At 33.9% G+C, this 22955-nt stretch overlaps 1 protein-coding gene across 2 annotated transcripts; it reads right to left on the bottom strand.

Annotated features, from left to right (window-relative positions):
• Positions 1-8650: 8650 nt before the first annotated feature.
• Positions 8651-16493, bottom strand: LOC132164606 (uncharacterized). Of its 2 annotated transcripts, none has more exons than XM_059575143.1 (13): positions 16345-16493; positions 15755-15926; positions 15591-15653; positions 15347-15452; positions 15097-15201; positions 14956-15032; positions 14713-14818; positions 12736-12808; positions 12329-12520; positions 10539-10659; positions 9691-9915; positions 9559-9615; positions 8651-8906 (listed from the first exon to the last, which is right to left on the bottom strand). In XM_059575143.1, the coding sequence occupies exons 1-12, from the start codon at positions 16410-16412 to the stop codon at positions 9568-9570; spliced, it is 1356 nt and encodes a 451-aa protein (XP_059431126.1). In that variant the 5' UTR covers positions 16413-16493; the 3' UTR covers positions 8651-8906; positions 9559-9567. The 2 variants fall into 2 exon arrangements, with proteins under 2 accessions (XP_059431126.1, XP_059431127.1); XM_059575144.1 differs by having other exon boundaries at positions 9802-9915.
• Positions 16494-22955: the final 6462 nt, after the last annotated feature.

Genomic DNA, 22955 nt, shown 5'->3' with positions numbered 1-22955 from the left:
AATCCAATGAAATCGAGGAGGGAAAAAAGAAAGTGCTAATTTAGATGGTTCTTTAATCGAAGCACAATTTATTTCAATGTGAAACAGGTGCTAGAAGTAAGGAAGGCGAACATAAGCAGATGCTTGTTCATATTTAACAAATGGGGCTTTGGGTTTCTGAGGAGAAACAATAAAGGGATCATGAGTAGAAACAAGAGCACTGGAATAAGTAACAGGGGATTCAGGGCTAAAAGCCGAAAATCTGTTAGCAATAGTAACAGGTGAAGCAGTAGGGAATGACTCTGGTTTTGAGACCAGAGCATTAGTGATCTTCTTCTCCTTGTCCTTTTTGCTTGTCATGTTGGCACTGCAGAAATTCATGAGTGAGAAAGTTTAGGATGGAATTGTTAATACCTTTAATATATTCAATGTCAAAATCAAAAACACTTAAAATAGCTTGCCATCTAGCAAATATTTGTTTTGATGCAATGTTTTCAACATCATTTTTCAAAATATATTTTGTAGATTTACAATCAATACGCAACAAGAATTTTTAATTTAATAAATTAGATTGGAATTTAGTAATGCATAATACAACAGAAATAATTTCTTTCTTAATAGTACTATAATTAATTTGCGCATTATCCCAGGATCCAGAATGAAATCGAACTATTTGTTCAGGAGATCTTGGTAAAACAACTTGTTTTAGAATACCCCCGTAACCAATTTCAGAGGCATCAGTTTTAACAATTTTAAAAGCATTATCTGAAGGAATACCTAAGCAGGGTTGAGTTTTAACATGAGTTTTAATTTCTTCAACTAATGAGGTGTGAATATCAGTCCAGGGAGGAAGATTATTTTGCAACCTATCAAATAATGGCTTACAATATTTTCTGAGGTCTTTGTAAGAGTCAGCAATATAATTTAATGACCCAAGAAATCTCTGAAGTTGAGATTTATCAATGATAACATTAGGAAATTTGTTAGCAAATTGAATAGCTCTATCAATGGGACGGATTTGTCCATAATGAGATATCAAAACCAAGGAATCTAATCTTGGTCTGGCAAAGTTTAATCTTCTTAGTAGAAATCACAAGTCCATTATGTTTAATGGTGTCTAGAAACGAATTCAAATATTTTCAGTGTTCATCAATGGATTTGGAGTAGATCAAAACATTATCAATGTAAATGATAGTAAAATGACTGAAAGGGTTCAGGATATCATTCATAATATTTTGGAACTCACTAGGAGCATTCATTAATCCAAAAGGCATAACATTCCACTCATAATGACCAAAATGAGTGGTAAAAGCAGTTTTATACCTATCTTTATCATCAATCTGAATCTGCTAAAATCCAGACTTCATATCAAATTTAGAGAAGACTAGTGCCTCGCTAAGACGACTAGCCAGGTCCTTCCTATTAGGGATAGGATATCTAATTCATTCTAACACATGATTGATAGGCTTGTAATTAATTACTAACCTAGGGGTACCTCTTTCTAGTTCAACATTTGTCATAACATAAAAAGTAGCACAAGACCAAGGAGACTTGCTTTTACGAATGATACCTTCAGCAAGGTAAATCAACAATTTCTTTTTGACAAAATTCTAAAGTTTCAGCATTCATTTGAATAGGCCTAGCTTTAGTAGGAATTTTATTCTCAAATTTTTTTTTAATATAAGGTAGAGAAACAATGTGTCTTTTCCTATGCCAAAAAGCAGTAGGAAGATCAAAACAGACAGTATCAATAAGTACGGTATTAAAAGCATTAATTTTTTATTGTAACAGTTTATTAGAAAGTTGTTCAGCAATTTTCTTATATTTGACTTCTTGTTTTAAGAAGTTCAGATGTTTTGTTTAGCAGTGTAAAAAGCAGAGTAAACCCCTTTTACAGCCCCTAATCAATAACAGACACATAAGCAAAAATATAAAAAGTGCACAAAAATAAGTTGGAGAAAAATACACTAAATTTTAGGGTGATAAAATCCCTAAAGGGTTAGCTTCCACCTCTAGGTTTTAGTTTTAAATCCAAAAATGAGTTTTGAGGTATTAGAAATGGGTTTCAAGGCATTAGAATCGGGTTTTGGGGCATTAGAAACGGGTTGTGGGGCATTAGAAATAGGTTTTGAGGCATTAGAAACGGGTTTTGAAGCAGGTCACGGCTGGCGGGGTTTAAGGTGTTCACCGCCGGCCAGACCTGTGGGTCCGGCATGAGTCTCTCCGGACCCGCGTGGGTCTTGTCGGCTACGAGTTTTTTTTTTTCTCTGATTTGGTGTGATTGTTCTCACTTTTATTTTTTGAATTTTTCTTAAATTGATGATGTGTCACATAGTAATTAAAGGCTACAAAAGGGGTATTGTCAAGATGGAAATGATAGTAGGGGCTCTTACATATATGTGTGTGTATGTGTGGGGGGGGGGGGGGGGGGGCATATGTATATTTTTATGGACAGACGATGCATATTGACTTTCCATATGTTTTATTGCCTAGATATGCTTATGAACATGTGTTCACCCAAAATAATGAATGCACGTCTATAGGTGTAGCTAATCTATACAATATATAAATACGTATAGATTATATGGGTTGGTATACGCATATAATCTAAGAGCGGAAGATCGGCTTTACGTATACTCTCACAACTAATTTAGTATGATTTCAAATGACTCTCAAGACTATAGTGTTTATTTTGTCGGCTATAGATATTAATATAGTTATTGTAAATGTAAGTAGTAGTGAGGGGTTGGCTCATTGTGAAAACTAATAAATTCAATACCTATTAAAGAGACACAGACGCAATTATTAGTTTATGTGGTTGCGACTTTGGTTTCGACTTCACAGATAATGACATTGTTGAAGCAGGTACAAAGGCAATAGATAAGGATCATGTAGCCACGTATTTGGGCTACTTTAATGTCTGAGGCCATGATGCGCCGAATGTCTTTTGTCGGACTAGTTGTTAGTCCTCTTTTGTCGACCATTCATGTATATGCTTAGACATATGATATTTTGTATATGGCTCATGTCGCATGTGATACTTTTGTATAGCCATTATTTTGTATGTAAACTTTATTGACATAAATGTACGTGTTAGCTCTAATGTGTTATATTATGTATAATGTTATTTAGTTTCCACTGCAATAATATGGACTCTGGTGAATCATAGTTATGATGCATATATCATTGTGAGACTTATACATTATGTCAATCAGGTTAATGTATGAGTTCATGGCATACTACGGTATCGCCATGCCACTGCGTCAATTCGCTTTGTTCATGATAAGGGTTTTTTTTTAAAATTTTTTTTTTTTTAATTTTAAATAATAGTCATGTTTAAGCAAGCGGGTTGTCACACAGGAGGATTGATCCCATCTCACTAGGATCAATCCTCCACTTTTTAGGATCGATCCTAATGCGTCAGAAATTTAAATTTGACCACCCAAAGCCCTAGAAGCTCAACCCTAAGCCTATGTAAACCCCTCTTAACCTTCTTACAACCCACATGCACTAAAAACCCGGCCTTCAGAGTTCTAGGACACTGCTAGAACTCAAAAACAGACCCGTAATTGATGTTCTTTGACATCTTCCAAAAATTTGATGACACTCCACTTCAATTTTCTCAAGGTAAAACCTTAACCCTCAATGTTTATCCTTAATACCTTTTTGCGATGAGAGCCCCCACTATCCGATTATGTTGTAAAACATCAGTTTTACAGCCTCCAATGTAATTGTGACACGTCACCAAAGAACACTACATGAAATAGGATGAAAACACCAAATTTTGTTAATAAAACCCACCCCACCTCTTTTCTCCTTCATTCCAACTCCTGAACCAACAAACAAACGCCTAAACCACTTCCACCCCAACTAAATGCCACTGGAATCCACCAAAACCCACCTCAACCGTATGTCTAGCCTTCGCTGAAATTATCTGTAGATTTTAGAAATTAGCGTTTGTGGGATGAATAACTTCTGAACTGAACAGGAACAAGGACAGGACAATGGAAAACCAATTCTTCCTCTCTTTTAGATTTTGTCTTGACATTTTTCCATAACAGTGAGATTTGAGCTTAAGATCTACCCCCAACCCTTAATAATCTCACCTGAAATAATGCAAACTGATCCAAAGTTCCCAAACGGACAACAAATCGCAAGCAGTGGTCGGTGGAGAACTTCGGCGGCGGTAGCGTTCAGAAGAGGAGAGCCACAAGAAAACCCACCCCCACTGGAACCCAAACCGAACCAACCTAGAAAACCCACCCTCATTGGAACCCAATTGGAAAACCCATCAACCAGGCGGCCACCACCCCCATTCCAAACAGATAAGAGAAAACCCACCCAACAGAAAACTCACACCCGTTGCAAGCTACCACCGACAACCCGATTGCAAGCACCCACGTCATTCACGACCAAACAAACCTACCCCATTGGAAAACCCATCACCTAATCGGCCACCACCCCCATTCCTAATAGAAAAGAGAAAACCCACCTTGCTTGAAGGAACAAACCTTGAGAAAGGGCGGCGGTGAATGCGCGTTGGGTAGTGGTTGGCAGTGAATGGGCGTTGGGTAGGGGCGGTGAATAAGATAAAAAATGGGTTTTTTTTCTTTTTTCTTTTTTTTTTTTTGGTCTTTGGATTTAAAGATCCAGTGTTGTTGTTACTATTTTATTAGGTGATTCTAGCTGACATGTATGTATTCTATTGAATGCTGCAAAAATAGTGTTTTGTAGCTGGTCCTGATAGAAGGTTTTCCCTTTTGCGATACTATGATTTTTGAGTTTTATCATATTTTTACGTAGCTACACTGTTTAAGTGATTAGTAATACGCTTTTATAATAAGATGAATTATTTTGGATAAATTACTTGATTTAAACAATGATTTCAAGTAAAAGTACAATTTATATTTTATGTTTACATTGTTCTATGAAAGTCGGTATTTTATGTTACGTATTTATATTTAACTATTCAAACAATGTTTTAAACCAACACAATCACACGTAATATTTTATGATTGGTTCATGGTAATCAAGGTTAACTTTTGATAATCTCATATCAAGAGTGTAACCTTGAAACTCTAAAATTGTTTGTGAATGTTTCCAAGTGTTTTCAAAAATATAAGTACGTTTCGGGGTGTTTGATTATGTGCTCGGGAGGTTCGAAAGGCTCAAACCTAGTGTTGGAAAGCACCAGGATCAATCCCTGTCAGGCAAGATCGATCCTAACCAGGGCAGGATCGATCCTCCCAACTAGGATCGATCCCAGTCTAGCCAGGATCGATCTCTGCCCCTTAAGATTGATCCTAGACTATTTGGTTTGATTACAGACTATCCAGATTTACCCTAAAACTTTTCAGATTGATCCAAATTGCTTGGAAACCTGTTTTAGGGTTTCTAATGTGTGATTTACAATCTTGAATGTGTCTTAGTCTATGTTTTGCATATATCTAACTTGTAGGTTGGTTTACAATGCAAGAGGTTATGATGTCTGAGGAATCATCTGATTGGTCGAGGTAAGTGAATACTTACGGAACTGGAAAATGAAAACTCTTTTGAGCATTCTATATTGATATAAACTGTTAAATCATTTTGTTCATATTTCTTATGATCATGTCGTTAGCCTATAGATTTTCAAACATTGATTCACGTTCTTTATTGTTTACATTGCTGTGATTTAAGAAAGAAAGATGATAAGTGCCAAATATTGCATATTTGGAGCCCCTTAGGAAGAAATCACACTTTGAGAAGACCTAGATGATGTGGTTAAGTTTAACCCAATCAAGGAGAGGATTAAATCGAAAAGAGTCAAAATTTGACTGGATTCAAAATCAGATTTTGTACACATTTTAGTATTTTGACCATAACTTTCCGATCAAATATCAGATTGAAGTGATTCAAGCGGCATTGGAAAGCTAACTGAAAATACTACAGTTCATTTTGAAATAGGATTTTCCTAATTCGGACGGTTATTATGTAAAAATCGCTCTGCAATAAAAAGACACAAATCTGGACGAATCCTATTCCGATTTTGACTCCGATTAGAGAAATTTCGATTTAATCATCTCATTGAGTTAAACTTAACCACATTATCTAGGTCTTCTCAAAGTGTGATTTCTTCCAAACTTTGCATTTTTTCCTTTAAAGCTGTAATTTTTCTTCAACAACCTACAAAACATTAAAAACACTAAACTAACACAAAACATTAAATAACGACACAGTTAAAGGATTAACTAATGTAAATAAAGGGGTCAAAATATGCAATATTTGATACTTATCAAAATATTATTATGTTAATTGAATATATTGTATTTAGTATGACGTGACCAACTGACCAAGTGTGATGGGCTACCATTATAAGGGCTTGACCCTATGGTCCAGTTAATGTTATGATTTGCCATTAGATCTAAGAGGCCAACTGAGTAACCACGTGTAGCCATGTTCACATGGTGGTTACAACCTACGGCATTGTTAGTAGTGTGGCTCACTTGAAGTCGAACCCAATCAGGTTGATGATGTTGACCACTAGGTTGTGCACATCGGGGCACTGGTGTTGTATGAGAGGTTCTTTCGAGAACGCACAACCCCGAACGGGAAAGGGTTTAGGGCCCGAATAGACCATATGGAAGAAAGTTATGATGATTAAGTATCTTATGTTTATAATGTTAGCACATTCTCGTGTTTTATGATTTTAAGTGATGAAAATTGTTGTCACTATAATTATGCTTTGAGGATTTCTCCCGAACATTTAACTCATTTCTTTAGTAGCGTAATAATGTAGACAACATGTCTTCTAAATTGTATTGCAAAACATGTGACATTTACAGATGTTTTAAATGCTTTTTGTTTATATTGCATTTAATGTTAGGCTCTCAACATGAGCTCGATGAGGTATCTTACTCACTAAGTTGTGGACTTACCTGGTTGTTGTTGTTATCTTCATTCTTCCACCTGTTGGACATTCGTTGTCCTCCAAATCTAGTTGGATTAAGAAAGGTTACTAGATTAGAGTCTCCCTTCAGGCTTAAGGATGTATGAAGATCTCTACAGGAGAGTGGAAGGTTATGATGGTTGCTTTGTCGATGAGATTTTGTTGTAATTGTATTCGGATATGTATTAAGGTTTTGTAATGTAGCTCACATCATTATTTGTTCTTTAACTCTAATATTTGTTTAGTGTAGTTTTTCTAGTTAACTCCCTAATAGTTGACTTGAATTCTCTATCATAACTCTCAAGTTTATTATTTTATTAATTTATTTTGGTGAGTTATAGTTAGGTTCCTTTAAACTTATTTACGAAAGTAAATAAATTTGTGGAAAGCACATGTAATTTTATTATTATTTTGTATTAAATATCCGAAGTGTTACACCAAACCACCCTGATGGGCCTTGGGGGGTAGCTCACCAAATGATGATGGCCCCCCAAATGGTTTGGGGGTGGTTTCAGCCACCCCCATTTGACCCTTTGAGAGTGGCCAAACCTTCCCTATAGATCGTAGAGGTGGCTCGCCACCCTCATTCTGGCCAGACATGTCACCCCCAAAAGGCCCATGGGGTGGCTCTGACCACCTCTTTTTTTTTTTTTTTTTTTTTTTGTAAGAGAAAACATAAATTATTTACGGAGTGATTACATTAAATTTTTTAGAAATTTAGTTTGAGTACATTGCTAATTTTTAAACATTAGAGATAAGATTGAAAAAGAAGTAAAACATTGAGAGGTAATGTATTTTTTCCTAAATTTTATGTCATCCTGTTTTGAATAAGTGCTCTTAAGGAACGAAGAAAAAGTTTTATGAGAAGTATTTAGTTGTTCTAATCTTGACATTTCTGCGTCATTAATAAGAGCTGAGGTTTTAAATTATTTTAAATATGTTGGCTTTGGGCGTCTTGTAATACTTTGCTCATCTGAGACTATTTAGTAGGAGTGTCAACAAATGCCAGGAAACCGGGACCAGAAAATCGGGAAACCGGTTTCAATTCCGGTTGGAAAAAACTGGTAACCGAGTACCTCGGTTCCGGTTCTTGGCACTCGGTTATAGCTGGATGCATATATATATATATATATATATATATATATATATATAATTTTGCTTTTATTTTTACTTTTTGGTACTTGTTTTTATTGTTTTCTTTAGGTTTGTAGTTGTGAGATATCTGCTTTTGTTGTTAGTTTGTTTACATATATTATGTATTAAGAAAGCTTTTAAAATGATTTTTAAGGCATTATAAAAAAATTTGATTTTTATTTTTAAGGCCCATATTGGCAAAAATATTGATTTTTTTAGGATTTTTGAGCTTTTTAGGTTTTTTTTTTCTTCTAATTATTTGGAACAAGCGCAACAATGCCCAATTTATTGGGACAAATATGCTAATAGTTTTTTTTTTAAAATGGGCAAACTATGAGCAAAAAAATTGGCTTATTTTAGGTGCAATACGTAAAATAAGCCCAAAATACAAATTTTTTTAAAAACTGGTTACCTGGTCTGAATAACCGGGTAGAAACCGAAACTAGCCGGTTAACCAGGAACCGGTTACCCAATTCCGGTTTCCCAAAATCAATAACCGGGTACCCCAGTTCCGATTCCCGGTTTTGGCTAATAACAATCTTCCATTGACACCCCTACTATTTAGCTAACAAACTTAGCCCTAACGACAAGGAGCATTACAAAAAGAGCAAGAGGAAGAAAGCATGTGTAATAAATAGGTGAGTGTGAAAACGTTATATACATCCAGAAACTAGGTTCCATTTTTATATACGGATAGCTACAATCCCCTCCCAAGTTGGAACAACATGATTAGGCAAACTTCAACATTCTTCAAAACCATCTGCACTAGAATCTGGGCAACTCATGCTACCCAAAAGAGATTCCATTGAGATCTATCACAAGCTTTCATTTTTGTGGATTCAAAATATTCACCCATCTAAATTTCCTGCAAATATAAAATGTCACAGTTTCCAGAAGGGAAGTTAGCCAATATACTAGCAAATTTTGCACAGGAGTGCAATACACAAAGAGATGATAAATGAAGGCAAAATTTCAGTAATTACAGTAGAGTTATAATGAACACAGAACAAACAAATATAAAGGAAATACTCATGCTTTCACCATCCATAAGGCAATAAATCAAGCTATTTTGGCCATGAAGATATACAAAATACTGTGGACGAGCAATTGGGCTTCAACATGATACATAACCACTAATCAGTATACTCCCAAATAAAAAGCAGCCCATGCTGCTTAGTGCGTGCAAATCATTAAGAACACGGCACAACTAATTGGTCCCAACTTTCCTAGTCATTGACTCTGAAGATCCATAGAAAGTTACTCTTAATGCGTCAAGATGGTTAATGGAGAATAAAAGAGAACAAGTATGAAGCTAGCTCCTGCATTTAGTAACTTTGACTATAATTAACAGTCTGCTGCTCTCCAGAATAACAAATGCCCTGATGTTAGAACTTAGAATCCATCCATTCACAAAAAATGCACAGCAATAAGTATCAAACATCTCTACAGATTAGATTAGATGAAGGTACTGGGTAAAAAGAATTCTTTTGCTCTTTTGGTATAGATAGCACACATACTCTTTGACATTATTTGTTGACAGTGCCTTGTAGAAGATATGAAGCCTTATTACGAACCTGCAAGGCAGGAAGGTACTTTATAAATCAAAACACTATAATATACAGAGATAATGAAATAGTTTGATTCCTTACCTTTGATGCAAAAGACCTTAAGTCTGTGCTTGCAATTTGGCAAGAACAGTTTCGAAGATAAAGACACCACATTTCATTAATTACTGGCTTATTTTCAAGCATTTGACTAACCAAGAGCCAATTCTCTGCCAAAACCAAGTAAATGTACATCTTGAAAAGATCGCAACTTTTATCTTTCACATTAATTGAGATAAGCAGTTGCAGGATCCCTTCTTCATCAGTAGCCTGAGAGAAGAATTACAAAATATGACCTGTAAGACCATCTGACTTGGATTGAAAGATGTAAAACTTTAAATTCAAACAGAAGTTTAGCAGGGTCAAGCAATAGTTGGCTATTATTTGGAGTAACTTATTCGACAGAGCTTCCCTATGCTGATATTTATACATGGAAGCCAGAGTCCTGTGGTTGAACAAATTCATGCTTTTTGCAGATATAGCTAGGGATTTTCTGTAAGACATGATCAGGGAGATGCAGCTCTCTTGTGAACAACAATGAAATATGATAAGATAAATGGTCTGTAGAGATTTAATACTCATTAACACTGTGCATGAAACTGCAATATACAGTCACTCTAAACTAGTTGAAGTTTTTTTGTTTGTCAACACAATATACTAAGGGAACAAAAGCTCTGATTAACTCGAGGCAGAAATTATTGTATACCAATCACAGATTAGAACAGCTAGCAGAGTTCATGATAACATGGATGTATTGGTGATATGTAAATTAAACTAACATCAAAATAAAATCACAAACAAAATTAGGGTTTAGTCTTGTTAACTTTGCATGAACGTAAGAGAGATCAGTTGTGTCCCTATACAAAAGCATAGGCAAAATATAAAGAGAATACCTTATCATGAAAACAAACAAGAAGAAATTGATAGGCAACTGCACTTTTAAGTTGCTTACTACGAGTAGTGATTCCTGAAATACATTCCACAGCCCGCAAGCAGTTCAAGTCCCTAGGAACTCTGTATTTACAACAAGTAATCAGAATCATAAGAAAGCGAAAGTGCAAAAGTGAATAGCAGGAGGCAAGTAAATAATATAAACTGAGTTTTACAAAATGGTACTAATTACTATGGCTAGGTACTGACCCAAACAGTTTAGAAATTTAAGGTTTCTGACTTCTGATCAGATGGGGGTTGATAAAGGTATTCTATTACTGAGCTGTACCGAACCCCTAGGGTTTCTAAGTCGAGCCAAATCTAAACGCTCAGGTTGGAAGGTCGAGTTCAGACCTTCACGGATCTAAGATAAACAAAGAAAGAAATGGTAAATCTGACTTCCAAAAGCTTCATAGATCTCAAAGATGCAATGTTAAGGGCTAGAGATGTATACCTAGAGAGAGAGAGGAATGTGAAGGGTTGGATATGAAACTCAAGCTTATCACCAAGCTAAATTATATGTTAAAGCTTAGTTTATTTATGTTTTGAACAAACTCAAGCTTATTTACAATTGCTTAATTAACTATCATCACCATTTATACCTTTTTGGAAATCTATATTAATCATTGTTAAGTTTATAGCCTTTGAGTTAAGTAAATAAATTTTTTGATGATGAAAAATTCTAAAATCAGTGAGTTAATTAGATAAATTAATATTTTATTTATGAACTTATAGAAATTAGTTTCACCAACTTTATATTGGTAACAAATCATGTATACTTTTCTATTATGAAATAGACTATTTATATTATATTCTATGACCTTATCTACAATCTTAAAACATCCAATCTCGAGCTTATATAAGTATATTTTATAGTACATATGTACATTCATACATAAATATACACATAAATATCAAAAACCATTATCACAAGGATTTAAGTTACATTTATCACATTAGAAAAATGAATCTCTTTCCTTTCTTCAAATCCTTAAGATGGTCTTACTACAAAGTTAAAAATAATATACTATTAAAAAAAAGAAAAAGTTATACAAGTTTATATGAGCTTTTTACGGATAGAAAAGAGTTTATACGAGTTTGGCTTGTTTAATATATGAGTCTAAATTCTTTTCAAGTCCAGTTCATTAAATAAACGCATCAAACTTGAGTCAAGTTCGAGATGTTCATGAACATTCTATTCATTTATAGCCTTAATAGAGTCAAGACACAAGTCGAGACAAAGAGAAAGCCTAATGGTGAAGAGGTTGAAATACAGAAGAGATGAGTCCTAGGGTTTCTGACTTTGGACCCAATCATGGTCGGTAACCACAATCTATTATCAATCTCGAACCAACACCACTTGGGGATTGAAAGTATGGGTTGGCTTCGCTTAGGAAATTCAGGTTGGTTTGGACGGGTGTGTTTTTTTTCCCAACCCCACTAATCATCAATCAATTACCCCACCAATCAAAGGCCGTACGAAAATCTAAGCAGGGTACTGAATCTCCATTGTCAACAAGTTATCAATGTGAAAACCTAGCAAAATTAAATAAATATATAATGAGTGAAGGAAATGCATGCGACCAGCAAATTAATACAATACGATGGGAAAAAATGCTATAAAAGATCATGAGAAAGAGATCAATGCCTTTGTACAATAAAACAAATATGATGATCACCAATCCAAATGGCACCATATCTGGTCATAATACATAAAATATATATCCAAAACAAACAAGTATGAGTTAAAAACCTGCAAGCAAGTGATTTTCCAATCTCATTACAGCTGGTCTTCCATTCTTTGTCCGTGAAGTAACTGATAAGTGATTGCAGACATTCGTACAAAAGCAACACCAGACCATGAAGCTGGTGATCTAAGAACAGACAAACAATGACTTCAACCAACTCTTCAGCTTCTGAGGTTGAAAAGATAGACTGTTTGTCCCTGCAATGAAAATATAATACCAATAAAGAAAAAAAAAAAAAAATTAACCAGATCCTAAACCTTCTATCATCCACAGCATCTTATGCAGCATCAATAGGAAATATTAGTAACCACACTTGCAGATTCTGACAAACAGATCAACCACCTCAAAGCCCATGGTTCCACCAAACATATGTGTAAGTGTTTCCTAAACAAGAAGTTCCTTTGTCACTTACCTTACATGACAAGAAGCAGCTATAAATCTGATCCAAGCTCTAATATTTTGGGGTGGCCCTCCACAATTAGAACCTATAAGGCAAGATTAACAGATGTTTAAAGACCCTAACAATGAAAGAGATGAAATTTGTGACAAGTCTATGGGTATTTTATGTAACACAAAACTATGAAAAAGAAATAGGTGAAAAATATATAGATATATTTATCCAAGTGAATCTAGCAACAGTAACCCCTACATCCATTAACCAATAGAAGAAGAAGGCACCTCATAACAGCACTAAAAGCAGATACCAATTGTCAGGCTCATATGAGGGGAAAACCACATCAAAGGAAGAATAACACCAAGACCACTAGTGACCAGACTAAAGAACTAGGGATGAAGACTGTAACTCACTTCAGTGACAAGCACATCTACAGGATCTTATCAAGCTAGAGACTTAAAAACTGTTCGTATATAGTTTTTTTTTTTTTTTCAAAAATGAACACTTTTTTTTTTCTTTTTTTTTTCTTTTTCCTCTATATATATATATACAACCAAATTTGGGTAACATGCTAAGAACACTCTTTGCAGCCTCACCAAAACCATTTTTTGGTTATTTTGGTGAGGCAATTTAACCAAAATGGCCTAAATGTCCACTTTTCAGCCTCACTACTTTAACCAAAAAAAGTAGTGGAACAGTACTTACCAAATTTAAAAATTACTATTCACTCACTTATTGATTAAACAACTCATTTCTCTCTCTTTCTTTTGCTTTTCGTTTCTCTCTCTTCCTGTAATAATTAAAAAAAGAATAAACAAATCTTTGAAAAAGAATATTTAAATGGAATAGTGAAAGTAGATTGTTAAAATAGTAAGACCGCTCGGGTGCTCTAAAAAAAGTGAGTTGTTAAAATAACTAAAAGTGTACTTTTTGTTATTTTAGTGAGTAAAATTTGGTGAGGCTACTAGGAATGCTCTAACAAGATACACAATCATTTTGAATCACATGTAAGATAGTTATCCATAACTGGCAACACACGCTTGCAAGTCAAAACAACATGAATAACAGAGAAGGTATTCATAGCAGAATGATCTTTGACATGATGGAAACTGCCAATTTGTTATAGAATTCTAATTTATGATGCTCATTAATAACTAAAGTTATTTGGTATAAAACAATCAAATGCATTGTTAATGGCCAAACCAGCTTCATGAAGAAAGTTCCAATTTTAGCATAATCTGCCACACATTGCACATAAGCATATTGGTCATTGTTGAAGATGACAATAACTACGCCACATCATCATGCCAAACACCAAAACCCATGTGAATATCCTTATCAACAGGATCCCCAAAAAGATACATGACATTTGTATAATATGAATTTTACTAATTAGTAAAATAGACACCAAGCAAGTCAACTTCTTCAAATTTTATTTTTTCTCTAATATCAGCTATAGTACTCAAGTTCAGTTCATAACCATAAAAGTTGAAAAAATGAACAAGACATTGCACCTATAAGGAAAGAAAAATTAAAACATAAAATTCAGCTTGGGCAATATACGTCAAAGTAAGATGAAGTATTTTCGGAACCAAAACAATTTGAGGGTGTGTCAAAATGGGGAGAGGGAAAGAAGGAGAACAAAGCAACTGAGAATCAAAAAGCCAATATGACTAATTGTTGCAGTGACACCATATCTATCAAACATATTCATGATGACAAAAAGCGGGATCGATTACTAAATAGTAGAAAGACCCACAGCTCTCTGCATTTTACTGTACTTTCACATTATAAAGGAAGACTATCTTGCCAATAATAATAACCTTGTGTACCCATATATAAGCTCTTCCCAACTTCTCAAAGATTATAGTGGAAAAGATTTTGAGACCACTCTAAAAAAGACAAAGATAGATAAATTTATCATGTTCATGAAATATAATCTGTGCAATATGTATTGCGCATGACAAAACTTGGTAAAGCATCAAGAAAGCTTACCAGGAAGCAAAGGTTCTCTTTTGGATGAAAAATTAAATTGAAATCCATAGATTTCAAGAGCTCCTTTTAATTCAGAATAGCTGGGCAACCAATCAATTTGGACAAGCTGTAGAAGAACCAGGTCAAAAGTGACAGCAGATAAGCCATAATAACTCAGAGAATACCAATCAATAAGAATTTCCCGCTTTTCCAATATAACAATCAAACTTTGCTTCCAAGAAACAAAATAAGGTATATGCTCACCTCATCTTCTGATGACAGAATAGTACACCAGAAGTCACCTGCAGATGTCCTCAATTCTTCTTTTGATGAATATAACACTGATAAAAAGAAAACATTAGATGACTATTAACTGGACAAGCTATATGAAATGGATGTACTTACTTAAATTAAAGGCCCACATGGCTATTGATTTTTCTACATGACCACATGTAAAAGCCAGTTTTAAAAGCCAGCCATTTGCTAACAATCCTTCAAGGAAAGTGTCTCCTGCAAGAACATATCAAAGTGGTAAGTGAATATAATCTTTACTTAACTATTATGGTGTGAAACTCTTCGGTGTGGAATTTAAAAGTAATCTATTTGAAATGAGGGGTGACAATTTATAAGTAAATATACAGAAACAATTAACCACCTCTTTCTGAAGTGAGTTCCAACAGGGAATTGAGCTCATTCTGCATGAAAGACTGCAAAAGTGCACAACTTCCAAGCTCAGGAAAATCCAGAGGCGGTGGAACTTTCTGCAATTCATGGAGAAGGAGGGAGCCAAACATAAAGAACCATCAGTAATCCCAAATAGGGTTAATCTCAAAAACTTCAGAAAATTAAGCAAGCAATTAGCTACGCAGCACAGAGATTTCATTCATTGATTATTTAACCTGATTTCCAAAAACCCGCATGCCCCACATGGACATATCTTCGTCGCCGCTTATTTCTTTCATCTACATAAAAGAGTTCACATACTCATTTACAAAAAGAGGATATGTAATACAGTGACATTATCTTAAAAAGAAGAAGAATACTATAGGACAAGTTACTGTGCCTGATTTTGGCATTGATCAATCACTTCAGTAAGAGAAGCTTCTTTGGTATTGACATCCTCGTCTGAGTTGTAGTTTTTCTGGGCCTTCGCTTGTTTAGACTCCTTCTCGACAAGTTTGCTTTTCTCTTTGTAGAAGTCACTCAAAAGATCATCCAACCCAATAACCTTCTTCCTGATTAACATTGAAAAAGAGATATTCCAGCACAGAAATACATGGCGTTTCACCAATTTACTAAAGAACATCATGAACTCAAATTCAAAGACAGTGCTCCACGAATGAGTTCTTATTACCGGTAATCAATTCTAGTTTAATATAAAACAGAAAACAGGGCATGTTTGGGATTCTGAATCAACTCTGAAGATTTGATATAAATGATAAAATTTTCGGGGGGAAAAAAAAAGGGACAGTAACTATTATAATACTATGAAATAAATGGTTACAGTGCAAGCCCCTAAAACCCCAGATGCAGCAGTAAAAATGACGAAGAAGAAGAAGAAGATAAACAGTAACTACCCAGATAACAAGTTTATGAAATTTACTCAAACTGAAAGGGTAAAATAAAGTATGGGAAAGATTTTTGGGTGAGAACCTTTTCTTGGTAACAACGGGGGAGCTGAGAAGCGCGTCTTCGTACTCAAAATCTAGAGCACCATCCATATTCGCCACCTCTCTCTGTCTCTCACAACAAAATCCCTATTCTCTCTTTTTCCACATTTTATAGTGAGAGTAGCGCCAAAGTTCCAAACCGTGTGGCGCCTTCAAACTTTAAAGGGCAAAATTGTTTAGGGTTAAATACCTTCTGTTTTGCCTAATGTGATTTAACAATTTCATATTTCTTTCACTTAAATTAAAACTGACACATCTCCTTATACCTCATTAAAAATTAAGAAACTTAAATATATATATATATATATATATATATATATAGGAAGAAAAAAAAAAAGGGGTGGCCGGCCATCGAGTTTTCTTCCAAACTAAGTTTGAGGAGTTTCTTCTAACTAAGTCTATAAAAATAATAGCAAAAACAAAATTAGAATAAATAATATTAAAACTCATGTCCATCTCACATGTTATTAAAAAAAAACACATGTCATTTTTATAGATTGGACTGAAGGAAGTTCCTTCAACCCAGTTTAGCATAAAACTTTGTCTCCAACCACCCCCATTTTAGACTAGGTGTTGGGTGGATGAAACCACCCCCATAACCTTGGGCCACCACTGTTTGGCCTAAGGTGATCTCGGCCATCGCTGATCGGCCAATTTAGGAGTGGCCATTAAACTTCCTCCCATCTGAAAAGACAAATTTTGTCAATAAAATGGCTACATTAACAATTATAGAAACTTGGCGATGGTGTTGCAAGTTTTTTTAATATTAGAGGTAAAATCAAAAGAGAGGTAAAAACTTTAAAAGCTTTTAGTAGTACGCCAGACCAAACTGAATAGATGACACATTAGATCCGCTTCACCAAGACTGTTTTGGTTTTTTTTTTTTTAAAAAAAAATAATATTTAAAAAATTTTACAAGTGTTTTGCGGCATCTAAAAAAATTGGTCAATAAAAAAAACATTATGAGAAGTACACATACTCTTCACACACTAATATTCAATTTGCAATGTCTTTTTGAACTCAAAGTTGTATTAATGTCCCTACCAAATTATCAAAACATTTACAATGTACTTCTTTTGTTCCACAAAAAGACTAAAATGTCTTTAAAAAGACAAAAATACCCCTAAAATTTTGGAAAAAAAAAATTGGGTAAAATCAGATAAATAATTTATTATTAAGATAAGTGAGATTTATAATATTTTTGAGAGAAATAAATGTTTTAATATCATTGTGATATATATTTTTTTAATTTAATGGATACTATTTTGTAGGCTTTAATTTCAATTATTAAGAATTTTTAGCTGAATTATGGAATTATTTGGAAAACTAAAGAAATGAAAATGATTTGATTTTGATTGGGATTAAATACTTAAAAACTCTCCTAAGATTTGAACTCTTTACTTTTTGCCCCCTAGGCTTTCATTTTTATTACAGTAAGTACCTGTGGTTTTTATAAAGACAGAAATAATACCTATGTTAAAATTTTGTCCAAAACTTAATAGAAATGCCACGTCAGCACCAATCAAATTGCACCACATGTTCTAAAATTAATTATTTGATTTTTTTTAAACATTATGCTTGATAATTTTTTTTTGTCAAAATATAAAAAAAAAATAAAAATTTTGGGGTGACTTCAATATTGGGGTGGCTAGCCAACTTCTTTGACCATGGGGATGGCCAGCCAATTCCCCTGCCACCCCTACCTCCTTGTTCCCAACCCAGGCAAGTTCATTCTTCAAAATTACCCTTTCACCCATCTTCCTCTTCCTCTTCCTCTTCTTTTAGGGTTTCAAATTTTATGCTTTGTATTTTTGGTTATAGATTGGCACACCCAGGAGGACCATTGAGAACGAACAAGGCAGCGGCATTGGCTAAATTTCTAGAAAGAAAGCTAAAGGAGCCCATCGGATTAGCCTCCATCAACTCTGATCTTCTCAAACTCGCTGTCCAAAATGCCAAACAAACCGTCCTTTCTAGATGGGGGTGGCGGGGCCACCCCATGGGCAAAGGGGGTGGCCAGCCACAGTTTTTAATTTTTTTTTTAATTTTAATTTTTTTAATAAAAATTAATATTTTTAATTATTTAAAAAAAATAATAATTATAGGACACGTGACGCAATTTGATTGGTACTGACGTAACGGAATTTTAATAGAGGTACAATTTTCGTCTTTATGAAAACCACAATTACTTTCTATAATAAAAATGAAAACTTAAGGGGTAAAAAATAAAAGAGTTCAAATTCTAAGGGGGTTTTTAGTATTTAACCATTTTGATTGTTAGGTTGAGTGCAAAATCGGCTCATCTTGTTGTTCTAAAGTGGGAGGATACTAGTGGGCTGAAAATGTAAAGACCAAGCCCAAAAGGAAGTGCCTTTTAGGACGGGCCACTTAAGTAAAAAAATAGGAAGATGGTTTTTTTTTGGGCAAAGGCCAAATTTTAATTCTAAAAGGAAAAGTACTTGGCATGCAAATGAAGTTAACAAGCTTGGAGGATTAACTTGTAAAAAGACATGATTATATGGCCACTTAGAGGAAGACAAATGGAAAGCTTTAATTGGTGGCCTTTCAATTAACATTTTTGAAGGATTTTAAATGGAAAGAAAGAGAGCTTCAGCTCTCACTTCTGTTGATGGACGTTTAACCCTCGGAGAAAACGAGAGAGAATTAGAGGATTTGGAGATTTGCTAATAAGGGCCATTTTTTTTATTTTTTTATATATATATATAGAATTTTTGGAGGATTTTATTTGAAGAAAATGGAAGGAGTTGGGCTATTAGAAATGAAAATGGGCCATTGTATTTTTTATAGGGTTATTGGAGTTGTAAATAGGCCTTATGAATTGATTTTGAAATAAATTGTTTAAAACCGCGGCACGTTAATGCCATATTTGCATCTTTATTACATCAGTTTAAAAAATGATTTCTATTTTATTTAAAAAATTAAAATTTTTGAAAAGAAAATTGAAATAGGGTTGTGGAGCCATCCCTACACCCTTGTTGGGGTTGCCCGCACAATCACCCTTACCATCAGAGGGTGGCCCGTGTGATCACCCTCAACAAATGAGGATGGTTGCCTAAGCCACCTCAAGTAGGTTGGGTGGCTCGGTGGCCACCACTACTATTGGCAAGCAGCTCGTGCAATGTAGGGAGTGGGCAAATTAACCATTTATTGCCAATCGACTGCAACTGAACCGACATTAACCGCCAGAAGTCTATCGGTAATTGGTTAAGAATTTTTATACGGACGTAAGTTCGGTTCGGTGATTTAATCGGTATAAATAATTTTTTTGTAGGTTAACTGATAATAAATATTCTATGACCAATTTATTAGTAGAAGTGTAGAACATATGTATGGTGGATTCTTATTGTGTTAATTAATGAGCTAATTTAAAATTTGTTTGGGTCAATAAGTTATTTAGCCCAAAAAACAATTTGGGCCCCCAAAACAATCAATTTTTGGGCCAATTAAAAAAGCTCACAGTTAACCAATTAACCGAACCAATTTTAATCGAAATATCCGTTTAATCAAAACTTTCAAAATAAATCATTCTCGAAATGTAATCGTTGAATTAACCGATTTAACCGATCGAAAATAGCTCTACCGAACCGAATGGATACCCACTGCTATGCACAACCACTCCTACCTCTAGGGGTTGGCCCATGTGGCCACCCTCAGCAAATGGGGTTGGTCGCACAAGCCATCTCTATGGCGAGAGTGGCCACACCAACAAAATAAAATTCATTCATTGAACTTTCTATGTTATGTTGTAAGTAAGATGTTGTATTTATGGATACCTTGCCTTTAGCAAGCGTGATGGCATGTACCATTTTTTAAGGTGCTTTCGGTGGGGAGTAGGACAAACAGAGGGTGCACTGCGGTGCCATATGTGATTGTTCAATAGTATAAGAAAATTTTGAAAGTAGTTTGTGTAAAAAAAATAGGGGAAATACAGAAAATGAAATTGCTCCTAAGGTGTGTTATAATGTCACTTTCCTTAAGAAATTATTTGCCCACACCAGATATGACATGCAAGAGAGTAGCAGCAAATATTTCTCTACGATACAATAGAGCCCAAAAAACTTCTATATTTAATTGGGTTATGCACAAAACGAAAATTAAACCCAAAAATATCGATTTTTCTATTCTATCAAGAGACAAAAACTCTGATAATATATTAAAAAATATAGAGAAGAGATTTTAAATAAATTGAATAATTAGAGATAATTATTCACTCAACTGCTCAGATAATTTCGAAATTAAACTGAGAACTGCTTACCCAAGCTAACACTTAATTCTGACTGTTAGATTAAATAATTATCTAATAATAACCATTAGATCAAAGTTAATTTGATTTTACAATTAACTTACGTCACCAGTGCCCCACAGCCCACGCGCGTGTGGGTCCGGTGCTTCGCACTAGTGTTCTCCTAGTCCTAGGTGTATATTATTTTATAAAAAATAAAAAAGACAGTTGTTGCTCTTATTTCTTTATTTATAAAATAATATTTACGTAGGACTAGGAGGACACTAGAAGAACACTAGGAGAGTACCTAGAATTTCCTTTTTTTTATTGACATGTCCACAGTCCACACAAGGGAAGGGGGAGGGAGGATTCGAACTAGTGACCTCCACTTCATGAGACGTGGTCCACAACCGATTGAGCTACCCTTTGGAGACACCTAGCATTTCCCTAGTGTATAGTGTATACACCCAAGCTTTTTTAATAACTTAAAGTATGTTGGGTCCTATAAATGTCAACTTCACTTTCTCTCTTTTCGATGTGAGACTCTTCATTCAATGCTCTTTAAAACATTTAATTTTAAAAGATTCTCAAGACACAATAATATTTAATAACTATTAATTTTGAAAATATTTTTACAGTTTGGACATGTATTACGGTATGGTTTTGAATCTTCGCAATAAAAAATTTACACATATGCTTAATATCTGCCTTAAATTTTCATTGACGTCCAAGTAGAGTTGAGTCAAGTTATAGTTCAGTCAAACTTGAAAGATCACTTGTGGTTTTCATCGTTATCTGTGGTTTCCATCGTCTATGCTCCTCTTGTACGACTCCCAACAAATAAATTTTACTATGATCACGTTTAGGTAAGATAATCACAATTGACCTTTTATAAAAAAGAAAATAAAAATTGTACTGCGGTATCTCATGCGTGGTGATACAAAATCGAGGGGGTTGGCTTGGGTTGGGTAAGGGTTGGGTGGCAATGAGGACCCCATGTGATGATAGTCTGATACTTAGACAAAAACCCTTGATTCCTGACGCCCTATACGATCAACATATAGGAAAAATTTTAAGTATTTTTTTGAGAAAGGAAAAATTTAAAGTTGAACAACTTTTTAAAGTGCGTTGAACTTTTAGATTTTTGTATTCTTATTTATTTTTGTATCTTTAGAAATGATATTTAGTAGACTTTTGTACATCCGTCAAATAACTATAATAATGTAACAATAAATATCAGCTATTAACTTTTATTTTTATAATACTTTATTGATTTAAAGGTTAATATTCTTTTTCACTTCAACATAGTCGTATGGCAGTCATACGAGTCTACGTATGACTCTACTAAATAACATTATTATTATTATTTTTTTTTAAAAAAAAACATTTTGTTAAACTTTGTAAAAAAATTAATTTTTTTTTTATTTTTATTATAAAAAAGGAAACAAAATTGAAAAAATTCAGGCATAAATATTTTTGCAAACTCTATTAAATCCCGAATCTTTGCAATTTTTTTTTCTTTATTTTTTTTTAAATGAGATATTTTAATAATTTTAATACCCTTCTATTAGGATTTAGCGAAAAAACCTAATAAAAGTTTCACATTACAAAAAAATAAAAGTCCGATGTAGTAAATTTAGAGTTTTTAAAGTTTAAAAAATAATTATAAAATAATAAAAATTCATGAGGATTAATTGAAGTGTTTCTAATATTGTTCCTTCAAGCTACTTTGTTCGCTGAGTGCAAACAACAAAAGATAAGGAGAGTGTCCTGTCAACAACCAAAATAAACTAAAAAAACAAATAATTTTCGAGCACTTTTTGGGTGCGTTTGGAATTGTGATTTTGCAATCTACGTTTTTAAAATATATTGTAAAACATAAGGCATTTGGCATTGTAATTTAAAAAGCACTTATTTTAAAATATGAAAAAAAAATCTACAATTTGAAAAAGCGTGAATTTAAACCTAAATCACAATTTCGCATAACAAATTTTGATAAAAAAAAAAAAAAAAACTTTTTAACATGTTTTACCAAACACCTTTGCGATTTTAAAAAGTAACGTACTTTTTAAAAACACAATTTTTAAAATCGCTCTTATTGAAACAGCAATCCCAAAACAACCCTTTGTGCAAGCAAATAGGAAAGCACTTTGGTGCTTAATAGAGGCGGACCCACGATTTTACAAATTTTCATCAATGTCCTTCAAATATACCAATTTTATAAATTTGTCTCCCCAAAAATCATATATTTGTCCTCACAAAATATTATTCGTGACCATTTTTAATTCTTTTTTTAGTTTTGCACCCCAAAATAATATTTGTGTCCCTTTTAATTATTATCTTTTAGTTTT

This window comes from Corylus avellana, chromosome ca10, assembly GCF_901000735.1.
Source record: "Corylus avellana chromosome ca10, CavTom2PMs-1.0".
NCBI classification, from domain to species: domain Eukaryota; kingdom Viridiplantae; phylum Streptophyta; class Magnoliopsida; order Fagales; family Betulaceae; genus Corylus; species Corylus avellana.
The sequence above is the reverse complement of the archived record's forward strand: the minus strand, read 5'-3'. Positions and strand labels throughout refer to the sequence as shown.